Source organism: Cordyceps javanica, chromosome 1 (assembly GCF_051103115.1).
Source record: "Cordyceps javanica chromosome 1, complete sequence".
Taxonomy (NCBI): Eukaryota; Fungi; Ascomycota; class Sordariomycetes; order Hypocreales; family Cordycipitaceae; genus Cordyceps; species Cordyceps javanica.
Window position 1 is genome coordinate 8,203,702 of NC_139295.1, and position 15,559 is coordinate 8,219,260.

General features: G+C 54.1%; 5 protein-coding genes across 5 annotated transcripts; 2 read left to right on the plus strand and 3 right to left on the minus strand.

Annotated features, from left to right (window-relative positions):
- Positions 1–73: 73 nt before the first annotated feature.
- Positions 74–2,256, plus strand: V2A60_002504 (WD40-repeat-containing domain protein; the record flags this gene model as incomplete). The annotated part of the gene is made up of 2 exons (XM_083253853.1): positions 74–1,872; positions 2,073–2,256. The coding sequence occupies 2 exons, from the start codon at positions 74–76 to the stop codon at positions 2,254–2,256; spliced, it is 1,983 nt and encodes a 660-aa protein (XP_083109979.1).
- A 987-nt stretch (positions 2,257–3,243) lies between these two features.
- On the minus strand, positions 3,244–4,584 carry V2A60_002505 (WD40 repeat domain-containing protein; the record flags this gene model as incomplete). The annotated part of the gene is made up of 1 exon (XM_083253854.1): positions 3,244–4,584. One exon carries the CDS (start codon positions 4,582–4,584, stop codon positions 3,244–3,246), a length of 1,341 nt encoding a protein of 446 aa, XP_083109980.1.
- An 876-nt stretch (positions 4,585–5,460) lies between these two features.
- Positions 5,461–6,126, minus strand: V2A60_002506 (uncharacterized protein; the record flags this gene model as incomplete). Its single annotated transcript, XM_083253855.1, has 1 exon — positions 5,461–6,126. The coding sequence occupies one exon, from the start codon at positions 6,124–6,126 to the stop codon at positions 5,461–5,463; it is 666 nt and encodes a 221-aa protein (XP_083109981.1).
- Positions 6,127–8,365: 2,239 nt separating this feature from the next.
- V2A60_002507 (RNA dependent RNA polymerase) lies at positions 8,366–12,219 on the minus strand (the record flags this gene model as incomplete). The annotated part of the gene is made up of 3 exons (XM_083253856.1): positions 8,366–8,846; positions 8,909–9,226; positions 9,299–12,219. 3 exons carry the CDS (start codon positions 12,217–12,219, stop codon positions 8,366–8,368), a joined length of 3,720 nt encoding a protein of 1,239 aa, XP_083109982.1.
- A 1,284-nt stretch (positions 12,220–13,503) lies between these two features.
- V2A60_002508 (uncharacterized protein) lies at positions 13,504–15,077 on the plus strand (the record flags this gene model as incomplete). The annotated part of the gene is made up of 4 exons (XM_083253857.1): positions 13,504–13,693; positions 13,775–14,103; positions 14,192–14,322; positions 14,405–15,077. 4 exons carry the CDS (start codon positions 13,504–13,506, stop codon positions 15,075–15,077), a joined length of 1,323 nt encoding a protein of 440 aa, XP_083109983.1.
- Between the last annotated feature and the right edge of the window lie 482 nt (positions 15,078–15,559).

Genomic DNA, 15,559 nt, shown 5'->3' on the forward strand with positions numbered 1-15,559 from the left:
AGCCTCTCTATGCGTATCTCCCGCCGCGTGACGAATACCGCGAGAGCTACATTGATATAATTACCTACACAAAATGGACGAGGAGGATCGCTTCTCAGCCAGCTCTCCGGAATCCGAGCGGGAAAATGAACGCGATGAGGTAATGGAGGACGAGCCCGCGGAACCCTACAACGATGATAACCACGACGATAACAACGAGGACAACAATGAAGAAGACGATGACGAAGGCGACCAGGAAGACTCCAATAACGTTGAAACACACAAAAATGACAGCCAAGAACCTACGCGAAAAGAATCGAGCAGTCCACGGCCCCAGTTTCCCTCGTTCTTACGACCGACTGTCCGCCCCGAGTACATCACCGCGCGCCTGTACGACATTGTCCCGACCATGGCTGCACCCCAGTCTACGAGCGTCAATGCCATGGCAATCACGCCCGATCTACGTTACTGGTTCACCGGTGGCTCAGACGGCTACATTCGAAAGTATGACGGACCGGGCACCATCAACGGCAAGCTGGCGCTCACCGTCGCGCAAAAGCACCCCTTCGTCGACAGCGTTACCAAAGCAGGCATGCTCATGTCGTACTGGGAAAACGAAGAACCATCACCACCCGGGACCACTAGCCACGAGCAAATCCTGTCGCCGGTATACTCGCTCGCAGTCGAATCGACGGCACTGTGGCTGTTGTCAGGCCTAGACTCTGGCGCCATAAACCTGCAGAGCGTACGCCACGACGAGGGCAAGAAAATCTGCAGCCTACAGCGGCACACCAATGCTGTCAGCGTGTTGACCCTGGCGCCGGACGAGAGGACAGTTCTGAGCGGCAGCTGGGACAAGACGATTTTGGACTGGGACCTCAACACCGGGCAGACGATTCGGGGATTTACGGGCACGGTAGGTCAAATCTCTGCGATTGAACTGCGACCTGAGTGCGGCGATCCGGTACCAGCCGATGCGGATGAGCCGCTGCCACACATGACCATGACGACAAACAGCGGCGAACGACTCACAAACGGCTTTGCGAGCACGAATGGCGTGGATGCATCCCAGGAGCAGCTCCAGGCGAATGAGGCGGGCCCAGACGGAGGTGCATCGCCCGCACACGAAAGTCTGTTTGGCGGTAGTGATGCTGGCAGCCTATTTGGTGAGACAGCCGGCGAGCAGCCCTTTGGCCAGGATGACGACGAATATGGTGGTGGCATGGGCATGATGACGGGTCAAGAAGGCGGCATGGATCACTCCGCGGACATGGCCATGGCGAGCATGGACATGGAAAAGGACAAGCCGGCAGAGGAAGCTGCTGCCGCGCAGGATCACTCCGCGCCAGAGGGCGACGCAATGGACGTCGACCCGCATCCGGTCAACCAAGAAGCGCCCAAGATGGAGGTCCCCCAGGACTACACCCAAAGCAGCTCAACATTCAAGACCGAAGACGCCACCGATGCCGCAACGACGCAGCCCACGCAGACCGACACCATCGACGGCACGCAAGCCGGCCTCGACGGCGGCCCAAGATCCCCCATGATCATCTCCGACACGGCCGCCGGGAAGCAGCGTGACCAGTCGCAGACGTCGACGACGACGTTTCTCGCGTCGGCCATGGACGGCACGATCCGCATCTGGGACCGCCGCGTGCCCAACCCCGTGGCGCGCATCAGCCCGCGCGCCGGCGTGCCCCCCTGGTGCATGAGCGCGTGCTGGAGCCCGGACGGCAACATGATTTACGCCGGCCGCCGCAACGGCACGGTGGAGGAGTACGACATCCACAAGGCCAGGCGGGGCTGGGAACCCGAGCGCGTGCTCAAGTTTCCGGCTGGAAGCGGTGCGGTGAGCGCGGTGAAGCCCATGGTGAATGGTCGGCATCTCGTCTGGTGAGTTTTTTTTTCTTTTTTTTTCTTTTTTTCCTTTTTTTCCTATCCTTTTCTTTCCCTGTTCTCTTTCCCCGCTTTTTTCCTTTTTTTTCGTATATGTCGCCTACGGCAGTGAAACAAGATTCTAACCCGGAGATGCAAAAAACCAACAACAGCGCCTCACATGACATCATGCGCCTGTATGATTTACATGACCGTAGGGCGTTTAAGCACTCGACAGTGCCGTTCCTCATCATCCCCGGCCCGCCGCGTGCGGGTGTCATTTCGAGCCTGTACATTGATCCGACGAGCCGCTTCATGCTGAGCGCCGCGGGCACCAGAGGTTGGAACGGCACGAGCACAGAGGTGCTCGTCGGATACGAGATTAGTGTGACGAATGGCTAAACGATGCAGGGCGGCTGGCGGCGGCTTTTTCTTCTTCTTCTTTTTTTTCTTTTTGGCTATGATTGTGGCGTCAGGTGTAGTAGGTATTGGTTAAAAGCTCGGCTATTGTGCTGTGTATTACTACCGTGGTGTTTTTTCTACTTGTATCTTGGATAGGTGGTCGATGTCAACTGACAGATTAAAGGATTTATGCAAATGTGTATTGTTTGCGAGTTGATGCTGATCTAGAAATGATAGTGTTCAGAATGCTAGTGAGACACAATTCCCTACTACATACGGAGTACATACGCACAGATACGTGCTCGCGTTACCCTCGCCCATGTTGGTTTGATGACCGTCTGAGCGTGAGCGTCTCATTCGGCTTTGCTACATTTGTACGCACCAACTGGTCCGGTGACCTATGGGCCATTGAGCTGCCGCAGTTTCGTCTCTTGCCACCATCACCACCTCTTCAGCGTCATCAAGTCTGGATTTCCTGCTTCGTCGCCGTTTGCCGATCGACTCGCTACCATGGTCCGAGTGTAGTCGGTATGCCATTCACCAGTTTGTTTGGCACATTTCTCCACAGCCTGCAGCTTTCGCCATGGAACTGGCGCAAGTCAAAGAGCCCTTCCGGCGCGACGCTGTTGAGAGGAGACTTGGCATAGTTGTAGTCCAAGTGGTGCATGGCAAGTAATACATCTACACAGTATAACTCGTACAGAAATCGTCAATTGATTGGAATCTTCGGCGCTGTGGTCACAAGTCTTGCAAAATACTTGACATGTCGCACACTTTTGATACGGCTGGCAAGGCAGCGGTGTCGCTGCGGCGGACGGGCTGGCGAGAGGCCAACTGCGATGCTACTCTCTCTCATTGCAATTCTTTTTTAGACTACTTGAACTCTGATACTACTCTGAAACGGACAAAAGACAGGGCGGATGCTACCAAATGAGGCGCTTTCCGCTGGCGCTCATTCCGCGCCCATCACACGAGCCAACTCTCTTCTTAATCGAGCTCCCAAGTGCGCATCCGCCAATCTCCATCGAGACAAATGAGCTTGTTGTCCTCCTCAAGGAAGGCCTCGGCGCTCGAGAGCGACGCCAACCGCCGCAGTCCCGGTGGCCGCTGGAGCCTCCATTTCCAGTTGCGCTGCCTGTCCCAGATGAGCAAACTGTGGTCCGTCAGCCGGACGAGAAGCTTGCTGCCCGTTCGGCCAAGCCACTTGAGGCTCGTGATGTCGCAAAACTCGTCGCGCAGACTACCGCTGCTGTGCAACTTGACGATTTCTGTGCTGCTGTTCGTGCCGACATCCCACAGAATGACGGAGCGGACGGCCGCGAGGGCAATCACGTCGCCCTCGGGAGACCAGGTGAGCTGTGCCGACCGGCCCCGGAGACCTGGCATCTCGGCCTCCTGGATGCTGTTGCCGGTCGCGACGCTGTATATCGCAGCGTCTGGTGCACCGCTCTGGCCCCGTCCCCCCGCAAACACGATCCGCTCCCCGTCGGGTGAAAACGCGCCGGCGCAGTTCTGGCTGCCGGCCGCTCCGATGCTGTGCACGCACGCGCCCGTTGCGGCGTTCCAGATCCGACAGCTCGCATCCCAAGACGCCGATGCGATGACGTTGGGATCGGTGGGCGACCACGACGCCCACTGGATGGAGTCCTGGTGGCCCTTGAGGCGGCAAACCTCGGTGCGAGGATCTGAGAGCGAGCGGACGACGAGCTGCGGGAGCCACTCGCTGGGCCTCGACCAGCTCTGCGTTGTGACGCTTCGGTCCGAATGCAGGAAATGAGTGCCGTCGCAGCGCAGGGCGTTTGCGCTTCCCGAGAGGAACCTGCCTTCAAACTGAATGGGGTTCTCCGCATCGCCAACACGGTTTCCATCCCCGTCGAGGTACCATGCACTTATCACGCCGTCGGCTCCCGCAGGCTCAGAGTCTTGAGAGAGCACCACGTAACCGGGGTCGTCTTTGGCGTCGTCTTTGGCCTCGTCGTTTGGCAGTTTCCACAAGCGAACGGCTTGAATCGTATCTTGGTGGCCATGAAACTCGGCTTTCAGTACTTTTGACTCGACGGCGTAAATTCTAACGACACAGTTGGTTGCCACTGCCATCAACTTTCCATCTGGACTCACTGCGAGCTCCGCGCTAGGCTTCTCAGCCAGTTCAGAGACGGGGTCGTCGTTGTTCAGCTCAAAGACATCACGCTCGTCTCCCCAATGCTGGAGCCCGCTGTTGGCCGAGGGGGCCCATGAAGCCGCTCCGTCGTCGCAGACAAATTCTTTATCGAGATTGAGTTCAAAGGTTTCGATGAACCGGTCAAAGTCCATGTAGTCGTCTGACATTGGCGCGAATGATTTCTGGCGGCAACTTTTTTTTCGTTGGTGAGGTACGCAGCTCGCTGTGGTGAAGGCAGCAGGTTGTTGGAGGGAAGCAAGAGTCAACCCTTGGCTTGTATGTTCACCGAATGTGGCTGCTCTCAGCCCCAACAGTGCATGTAGAAGAGAAGAGGGTGCACGAGGCGGGGTTGGGCAGCGCCCGCTCACGTAACGCAGCGAGACGGCAAGACAATGCCGATGTCCAAGGCAATGTAACGCAGGCGCGCCTCGTAAGCCGTGAGTCAAGCGGCAAGAATTGTATCAATAAAACGAGAGGATAAATTAACTGCACCAGCCCTAAACTAGTTAATAGGTGAAACTTGACATTAACTCACGCCTCCACTGTGCTGTACTTCTGCTCGTGTTTGTACTTGCATGTGCAGATATCACACAGAAGGTTACAATTTATGCATTCGGCTTACTCTACTTTGAATGCCTGCCATAGCTCTTATGATCTCTCTACGTGTTAATCTGTACCGCCTCCTAGTGCGGTGCCTAGGTACGGGTACCGGACTGTCTCTCTGACCTGCGATTCAACTCACATGGTCTTCTTTCACCACTCCTGTCCCTCTTCTTTGGATCTCACCTCCCGCTCATTCTCTTTTTAAACCTGACATAAAAGGACTATCGACATTCACGGGAAACATTGAGAAGAAGATGATGAGATTTGAAAATGGTAACTATTTGTAAAGTGTGACGAGAATGAAGCATCGCGCTGCAGAGCTATAATTTGACGTGCATGTATAACTCTCAAGTCTCTTGGCACTGCAGAGCTATTTATGATTTGAACCCTGCAGGGAGAATGACCGCACAGTCGGCAACCCCAAAGCTGTCCGCAGATAGCTATGCATAGACTCCGTTCCACGAATAGGTGGTTCTGACCTGGCAAGCGGAGGACGAACGCGGCCTGATGTTAATGGTCCTCTGGTTTCCTTTCTGGCAGGAGTGATGCGGCCAGATGGTATACCGCAGCTGCCTGGTCGCGTCCAAGTTGTCGGCCAGTGTGGACCTATAAGCACTCGCGAAACTGATGCAAGTGCTGAGGCGGTAGTGGTTGAAGTCGCCCCTGCAGGTGTTCTCATCCGAATGGTGGCCGGCGTAGTAATTGACGATGGCTCGCGTCTCTAACCCGCTGCTTCGGGCAACAACGTGATCAACCACCTTTTGCCCCGTGACGCCCATGTTCAAGGCATCCGTGTGCTGGATGGACTTGACGTTGGTGCTTGCTTCGTGGGCCGCATCGTGGAACTCGCTCGATTCAACCGCGAGGGATACGGTGTCTGAGGAGGCTTCGATACACTTCCACAGCTCCTTGTCCGCGGCATCAATGTCAATCGCGCGGCTCGTGGACGGGATGACGACCAGGACACCCTCGTCTGGGTATGCCTTGTAGGCAGAGCCCAGGCCTTGCACGCAGTTGGCAAAGGCCGAGTAGCTCTGCTCGTCCAGGGCGCCTTGGCCCATGAGGGCCAGCATGTTGCCCGATTCGGCCGGTGCGGGAGCTGCCATTGCTGCGCTGATACCCGCCAAGACGGACGCAAGTCTCATGGTGAATGCCGACATGCTTCGTTTTGAGATTGGATGGTTCAATTTTATGGAGGGAGATTACTATAAAGTGTGTAGCTGGGTAGAGAGAAGAAGACTGAGAGCGAGTTGAGGACGGGTTTGCTGGATTATTTATAACAATTTGGATCCTGGCCGGCAGTTTCCCAAGGAGTACAGAGATGCTCCCCCCGCACTAAGACGGCGATACACAAGATGCAATATGAAATATATGGCACACGCGGCGGGGATATTTCTCTGTCTCCCAGATTTGCAGCTGATATCTCAGAGACATGTTGTCCTGACAAGTGTTAGCGCCATGCATCCTCCATCATTCTCTTGCTTTCATCATCTATCCGCAGTGTTCTTGTGCAGAAAGCTTTAAAACGAAAGCCTCGTTCTGTAGTCTGAAGAGAGATGGGTGCCTAGACTCAAAATCCGTTGCATTCTCAATCTGCTCGGCTGATTTGGGCCTGTCTAGACCTGAGCCTCACTGCACTTAAACCACAGGGTATTGCATATGCGCGATGTGGTCCGGCAACATCTCGTATGGGCGAGCATTCAAATGCTGCAAAGGGTTCAGGTCAGCCAGCCTGCTTTGAGCGAATCATCCAGTCATTGCAGAGGTTTGTGCTGCGGTGCGATGCTCCGGGTCGGACGGAAAGTAGGTATACAGGCTAAGTCTGTTGTGGTGTCATTTTTCCCGCCCAGATTTCAACCTTATTGGCGGAGCATATTCTCTCTGCTTTCCGTCGTTTATCAACGTGCATGAGGGTCCTATATCAACGCCGGCGTTGTGTAATATATACTTAGTACAGCCAAGGTCACAGATTGACTGTGGCTGTACTGTCAGCGTCACATTGGCTGACAAGATCTCCCAATACCAGTACCCGAGCCAGGCCCATCATTAAACAAGCTCGAAAGAGATTTGCCCTATTTGGATTTAAACTGAAACTAGATGAAAAGAAAAGTACAATTCGAGTTCAATTGTTTGCAATTGGCAAGGTTCATATTTATGCTTGCTGGGCATATTCGTAGCGGTTGTCGCCTGTGGTTCGCCGACGCGAGGACTCAATATCATCAGAGAGACATCGTGAGAACAAATGCGACAGGCCCCCGACATGACGTGGCAAACTGGGGACCTACCCCGAGAAACTGCCTTGCGGAGAGTCAACTTATTACCAACACAACCAGCGTCGTCCCCTCTGATCTTTTCGGCGCATATATGGTGGTAAGACACACGTACCACCCCAAGAGTCATACGGCAGTTGACCTGTCGTTTTCCGCCGCTCGGTTTCTCTTTATCGATGATGTCTCTAAAAGACTGTCGAGAGCAACGGCCCTTGTCGTGGTCTGAGCCAAGCTTCAGCATCTGGCTCATACCTGGCGTGGCCTCTTGCAGTGGCATTCAAAGCGTCACATAGTTGGTAGACTCGTCGCTAGCCTCGATCCAGGGGCGCTAATAAGGCTAGATGGAACTCGAGCTTTGAGGAAGCTTTTTTCTAAGCGTAACTAGAACTTGGTCAAACACTACTACTAATGCATGCCAAGCACCGTGAGCGTCGTTGCAGAAACAAACTTGTTGCCAGGAGTTGCAGGCCAGCGTCAGACGGGCACTGATGCACGCAAAAGCATGTTTCGCAAGGTCGCACGCGTTTTCAAGGTAGCCAGTCTCCTGCCGATGCCGACGTTCTTTGTCGGGGTTTGGATGATGCTCGGTGAACGCCAGCCAGCCTCACAGTGGCTCCGAACAAGGTCGCCTACACACTTACATAAAGTCTAGAATCTGCTGATGGGTGCATGCATGTACATGGCCACTTCGGCGACTGAAGTATCACTGCTGAGTACTTGCATACCAGTACTCTGTCTGATCAAACTTGCATGATCCCGACCTTGCAGCAAGCTTGATGCTTTCCGACCGTCTACACCATATAGATGACTTCCGCAGGTGGCGTCATTTCTGGCCGCGACGAGCTGGAGACCGACTTGAACGAAATTCGCCCCTCGCTCCCTACGCCACTCGAACATGCTTACGACCTACGCACGTCTACGACCCACGGCAGGTTGCTCAAGCGTTGTTACAACAACTCCCACTGCCTGTCGTCTTGCTGGTAGATGCCGACAAGACAGCTCTCGAAGCTGTCTCCACCTGGGACATGTTCGCTCAATACGTTCACCAGGGCGGCATTGTCATTGTGTTGGGCTATTACGCACCGCTGCCCCTAATGTCGCCAAGCTCCTTCATCAAGCAAGCTGCCGCAACCACCCGAAAACCCCTTAGCTCGCCCGTCTCGTCGGTCCCACCTCCGGCCCCTTCCTCGGGCTTCATACAACTTACCACCAAGCATGCCCACGATAGCCGAAGCGCGTCGTACTCGTCCCCGTCGCTCTCGTCGCTCTCGTCGCTCTCGTCGCTCTCGTCGCTCTCGTCGCTCTCGTCATGGCTCTCATAATCGTGGTATGCCACAGCTTCCCCGTGCTTCTTGACCCCATCGTGTATGAGCTTGGCAATCCATGTCATGACCCTGTCCGTCTCCTCTTTGAGTCGAATGGATGCCTCGCGTTGCTGCCGCGACTGTATACCCTGCTTGTTGAGGATCGATCCGCAAAAGACCTCGGCTTCGGAGATGCATCTTCGTGGGTTCTCGGAAAAGTGCCACATACTGTCCGAAATCGAATCCTCGTACCTGTCTCCATTCAGCCAAGTTAATCCGTCAGCGAATTTTGGGGACTCAAAGAGTCGACTTACAACATTCGGATCTTCCGCGCTTGTTCACGGTAAAGATGGTAGTAGGTCGAGATACCGCGTGCGTTGAGCTCGGCTCGAACCCGCCCCATCAACTGCTCCCACACCGATGGACCGTCCGTAGGGATGGCTCTGTGAATGTCCTCGCTCCAAATCTTCTTCTCGTCGATGCCGCGATACAGTCGACCGAGAATCCTTTCGGATCTATGGTACCTGGGCTTGATGGTTCCCATACCGTTTCCATCGTCCGCGTCGTCGTCATCCAGTATATGACCGATTTCACCAAGGTCGTAGACATGAACTGGAGGCGCAGGGGCGAGACTTGCAGTCACGTTAGTTGATACTTGGTGGGATGGATCTCATTGTAATAAGGCTGGTGGTGTAGGTGCTTACAAGTCAGGGCGCGAGCGCGGCGCCCGGGGCATATCCCGCCAGTCCACCGCAATCCCAGTCTTGGAGTAGTCGACCGCGCTGGAATGCATCTCAGCCAGCTTGATGCAATCTTCATCCATCGTCCCGTTCTCTTGAACGTCTGCAAGTATCTGATGCCTGATTGCAATCAGACCTAGGATGTCCGACTTCATAAAGTCGATGAAGAAATTCGCAATGTCGTGGCGTGTAACAGGCCTATCGAGGGACGGAGGGACAACGCGTGTGTAGTCTGCTGGCTTGAACGTCGTTTGCGGACGAGCTCGGGGGTCCCAAATGACATTGTACAGGTCTCCATCGAGATCCCCCCCACTCAGCTGGCTGGGCAGATCGCGGGAACCTTTTTGACTAAAGGCAATGCAGTTTCTCAGCTTTCTCAAAGGGTGATACGCAGGAGGCGTCACCATCCGGGCAACTTGAATATCGCCTGGGTGCAGAGCCGGGGACCTCGTGACGATGACAGGGCCATCCGACAAGGTGGCGTCCAGTCGCTCGCCGCTCTTGCCCCGTGTCTCGTCATAGGTGATGTACACCTCATGTTCGTTAAGAAAGCCCGTCTCATCGACGACTCCAAAAAGGGTCACGCCCTTTGGGACCGGGATCCGGGCCCTGTACTTGAGCAGCCGCAGTTCGCGCAGCACAACGTGCTCGACGACCGATTTGAGGAAGGCATCGCGGCGGTAATCAATATTCATCCTGTCCAATTTCTTGATAAATGACGTCAAACCAATAGCGCTACCAATGTCCTGATATTGCAAAAAGGTGCTGGTATTAAGGGCTGTAGCGGTGACAGCACGTAGAAGATCGAGCGCATCATTTTGAAGTCCCATAAACCATTTGGCGCTAGTCCCCATATCCTCCAGAATTTTGATCACCTGGCGATTCAAAACCAGGCGGAACGGCCTCGATCCTACATCGCAAATTCCAAGCTCTTGCAAGTCTTGGCTCGGAAACTTCATCATGGACTCCTTTCGCACGCAGATAACCTTGCCCCGCAACCTTGAATCCAGCACCAGCAGCCCCTTAACACCCGCCCAGCGGATTTGAAAACATGTCGAACCGGCAGCTCGCTTGGGTAATACCTCCCAGAATTCTTCCATAGCGTTCCATGATATTGTGCCAACACCATCGCTAAAGACACGCTCTCCGTCCGCCGACTTGATGTCTGGAATATAGCGAACGCTGATGCCGGCCTTGAACAAGTCAACAGCAAAAGGCGTCTCGGAGAATGCTTGGCCAATTCGGGCTGCGCACTTTGCCGGGATACGAATATCGCTGAAGTCGCCCAGAGTCGCAAGGATCGTGTCACGAGTTTGACGCTGCCCGTCTGCGGATAGGAATGGGGCCAGAAACCAAGTCGAGTGTGATCGGAGGGAGGAATGAGAGAATCCCAAGAAAGAGAAATGGCGCCCAGCGATACGAATTCCTTTCAACAAGACTTCACGGAACCGCTCGAATACGGGGTCGTTGGAGACCTTTGGGTTGAACAAGACACCCTGCCCATCCTCGTCGCAAAACGAGACGCGGAGAAAATAATCGCCATGATCGGGAAACATGCGCAACACCCGGTTACGGGCCTCGGCATCGGGACCTTGTAGAAAGATGCGTGTGGGAGTCACCATGGCCTTGAAGACCCATGTCTGATGTACTGGTAAGCTGGGACCGTACACTCCGGACCTTGCTGTATTCTGGCTACGAAGATCGGCCTCTGTCTTGATGACGTTTTCGATAAAGGTTATGGGATCGACTTCGGAAGGGTCTGTACCAGGGACTGGATACGGAATTTTCTGCTGAACCCGCTTCATGGCGTCGGCCGTAAGCGGTGGTGTGCTACTTTTCCAACTCGCATCTCTGGCTGTTCTTTCGATAATCTCAAGCACGCCAATGCCGCCGTACGGGTGCATGTAGTTGTTCCAAACTAGTGTCTGGACTTGGAACAGAATCGCAAATGGAACGAGACCGTTTTTGACGTCTCCGAAACTCTGCATCTTGCCTTCGAACACTCTCATGCCTGTGGAATAGTCCTCCACAGTGGGTATCGGAGAGGATTCTAGCGGCACGTTGTGATGGCTGATGGCCAGAATATCCTGGCGCCGAACGGCGCGGGTTGTTGCGAAGTAGTCGCCAGCAAGCGTAAGTTGGTAAACCAGACAGTGGGCCACATACTTGGGGTGATCTGCCCACTGGGGAAAGCTGGTCTGACGCTCCCACTTGCCGCCATCACCGTCATAATTCGTCTTTTCGAGAAAGAACTTGGGTGGGTCTTCCAGTATAAGCAAGATGCTTTGTGACCTGTGGTCGAGCACAAGTTCCTGGATAGTGTGGATTGGTATGTCCATCCGAGCGACTCCGTCTTGATGGACAGTTACAGACTGGATGCCAAATCTGGCGTAGCCTCCTCGGTAACGGTGCTGAATCTGCTGAATATACTTCAATCCAGTGTCTGCCTGTCCAAAGACAATCTTGCCACAGCTGATTTGAGTGACGGGACATGAAATATCCGGGGCTCGCTGGCCTCTGTCTGGCTTTTTCTTGTGTTCATCGCGCTGGTGAGTCAGATGATTGATGGCCAGAGCATTCACCTCGCGCCTACTCTTCTCAGCATAAATCGGCGTGGAAAGAAGATGCAGGCGTGCAATGTATCGAGCGCCAGCACCCGTGGAAGCTGACGGGCTCTGGGCTGGCAAAGCTCTCTGCTGGCCGTGTCTTTGTAGAAACTCGGCGCCGTCGGTTGCGTTGAGGAAGGTGACCCAAGCCATGGGCTTTCGTTTAGGTTTATCGACAATCCAGTCAGCAATGCCGAGAATGTTTAGAAAAGGCGCGAGGGCGTCTTTCAGGTTTTGTTCGGCTAATGTGGCAGGGACGCCTCTCAGAAAGACCTCCATTTTCTTCCACCCAAAGGGCCTACCGTGAATGCCTTTACCCCAAAGACAGACGACAGTATGTATGTATGGAAACTATTGCGGGGAAGTTTCTGATGCGGAGTATCTTCCCAACGGCGCCATGTGTCGAGCAAGGTGGTTGCGATGGCAGGTTTCCAACGCCCCGCCCCAGCTCGTACCGGGGCGGGAGAAGGGCCAACAGATCGGAAGTGGAGTGCCATGGCCGTTTGTAGCCTGTAACACCCAATAGAATACGGCGTTGAAGCAGCTGAAATGCAGCCCGTCCAGGAAGGTGTCCTCTCGACGATCCATAACAATTGCAGACTATTGTGACATCAGACCTCTCGGTGGGTTACGTCAAATGCTTCCATCAAAAGGTGAGCAGTTGGGTTTTAACGGCTATATTCAGCCTACATCGATTTGTCGTGGTCGATATCCCTGTTTCTGCTGCAGTACCAATGCACAAGTACTCTTGCAGCACTACTAGAAGACGAGCTTATTTCCTGCCGGGAAAAGCGAACCTCGCGAGTCAAGTGAGAGGCTGCGAGCTGTGCAAATATCTTGCTAGTGACGAGAAGCGCTCGAGCATTGTCCCAACGAATATGGCATGGCAAAGGATGCCCTCGAAAAGGAGGTGAGAATGCCCGTGGTGGTAAAAAGGTTATTTCCATACATTAACAATGTCGGGCTGCAAGATTAGCAAATTAGCTACAAGACTCGAATATCCACGTGATAAGTAAAAAAAATGGACCTCAAAGCGGCCCGAAGATATGGGGGCCAAGCTAGGGTAACGGGCAAGTCGCGCCAATGCAATACTTTCTCCTCCAACTTATAAACTACGTCTGACTTATCATTCCTACCGTTGCTAGCGCTGGGGCATATCTCGGGATATGCTACGCGGCAGCTGAAAATAAGCCGCCGGCAACAATGCTCCTAAGTGCTGCAGAGGGGCAGTCTCTTCGTAGCCATGACAAAGTTCCGCGCTCCTTACCAGCCAATCAGTCAGGTGATGATTCGCGATCAGAACATGCCCCTGCAGATTGTAAGCAGCCCAAACCAATGACAAATTCCAAGTCAAAGAGATGGGCGCCGAGAGTGAGAACAGGATGTTCCACATGTCGGTGAGTCTACGACAGCTGCTCTGTACCGATATGAGGCGCCCGCACAATTCGCTCGCTGACCCGTGCCAACCGCCCTCCCCCCCCCCTTTCAAGGGCTCGCCATATAAAATGCGATGAAGCAACGCCAGCTTGCAAGAACTGTACTCGGGGGGGAAGACCATGCGACATGACTCTCCCGGTGTCATCCCGGCAAAGGCACGTAGAAATCCGGCCCAAGCCCGACGAAAAGTCACCGCCCACTTCAGCCGACTCGGGAGTATATAAACGTGAACATCCTGAGCTGCCCACGCTCATTTGGTCGCCTGGTCAGCATCATTCCACAATCGAATATGACTGGATGACGGCATGCCATGGCTGTAAGTGCCCCCAGTGACATATCCACAGTGCGAGGCAAGCCGTCGTTAGGATTCGCGCTGACCTTCTGCTACCCCAAAAAGGGGTTGCACGGCTTCGCCGCACCTGGACAACGGAGCGTTCAATTGTCAAGAGATTGCCATACAGCGACGAGAATTGGTTCTTCTCTCACCCGGACGCCATGAAGCCGGCCATCATCCTATCGTCGCTGGCGACGACGCTAAAGAAAGAGGACCCGACTTTGACCGGATATGCTGATCCCGACATGCAACTCGATGTGGCGCGCCGCCTGAAGCTTTACAAGTACTATAATGGCTTGGCGATAAGCTCGCTTTCCCGTGATGTCAAGAATCCCGATTTATACATGTCCAAAATGGTTCTAAGGCGGCTGGCCAATCTCCTTGTGGGCGAGGTATACTGAAAATTTCCTTGTTGCTCCATTCTCTCAACAAATCTTATTGCTTGGTCATGTACGTTTGCTAATCAAAGACGCTCGTCAGATGGCGTTGAGATCTCCGAGCCTACCTCTGCATTTGAAAGGGTTTGCCGCCATGGTGCAGACTCGGGGAGGAGTTCGAAAAGTCATGGAAAGACAAGAATTGGTGGGTCAAGGTATCAATGCGTTTATGGTGTATGTCGGCTCATTACTATGCGCTCCCAGATGGATGGGACAATGATATGCATCAACGTGTGTACTAACGGGCGCCGTCTAGAATCACCACGATAATAAACACTACTTCACCCGCAAGGGACCATCTGCCTACGGAATGCTACATTGTCAACGACGACGCATACTTGCTATATACAACCGCCTTTGTCGATAGCTTCCCCTGCCCGACGCAGCTGTATCGCTGTCTCGTTGACATTAATTGGCTAAGGGCACAGACCGTGTCCAGGGAGCGCGACGACAAGATGATCCGCGCTGCCGCCGCCGTCATCCTCGCCAGCATTCAAAGCTTCAAACCGGAGAACTGGACCGAGCGTCCTCAACTGTGCAGCCCCGAGGTTCGTCTCCTGCTCGCCCAGATCTACCAGTCCGCTACGGAGCTCTACTTGCGACTGTCACTGAGCGAGCACATGAGCCACCCGCTCTCCCCTTCGCAGCGCTTCGCCAAGGCAGAGCTGACGACGACGCTGGCGGAACGTCTGCAGGCGCACTGTGGCTATCATCTCTCTGCGGCTTGGCCGTTGACTGTAGCGGCTGCCGCCCTGGGCGGCGGTCCAGTGGCTCAACAGGTCACCCTGGATCGCCATCTCCGAGCGACCTCTGATCTGTATTCTTCCTCTCGCGGCGTATCGGTCACACTCCAGTGTCTTCGAAAATTCTGGGCGTCCGGTAAGACGGGCTGGGAGGACTGCTTCACTGAGTGGCAGCATTCTAGTTGATGGCGAGAAACTTGGCGCAAGTTTATGTGAGAGAACTGATGGTAAGTAGCCTGTTGCAGTTGGAATAATAATTAGTGCGTTACCGGACAGCTACATTGGTACTGGCTGAGGGCCCCTAAGCACCCCTGTGAGCAGGGCGCAAGCCTAATAAGTGAAGCAATACTCACGCCAGCACTTTGATACCAGCAGCCAGGGTCCATTGAACAGATGTATTCTGCATTCAAAGAAATGCCAGACTGTGGAGAATCTATGCAAGAAGATGTAGCTAGTGTTGACCTGAATCTTAATGACGAAATGTTTTTGTATTTATTTACTGATTTCTCTTTTTCTTAGGGATATGAGATTCGACACCAAATCAGCCATAGAGCGACGCAGGAAACGTGAAACGGACTGCGACAGGAATGACCTCAAGTTGTGCTACCGAGCTCTCATCGCCCAAGGAGAGGGCCGCTAGAAGCGGCGAGTTCACTTCGAGGACCGCT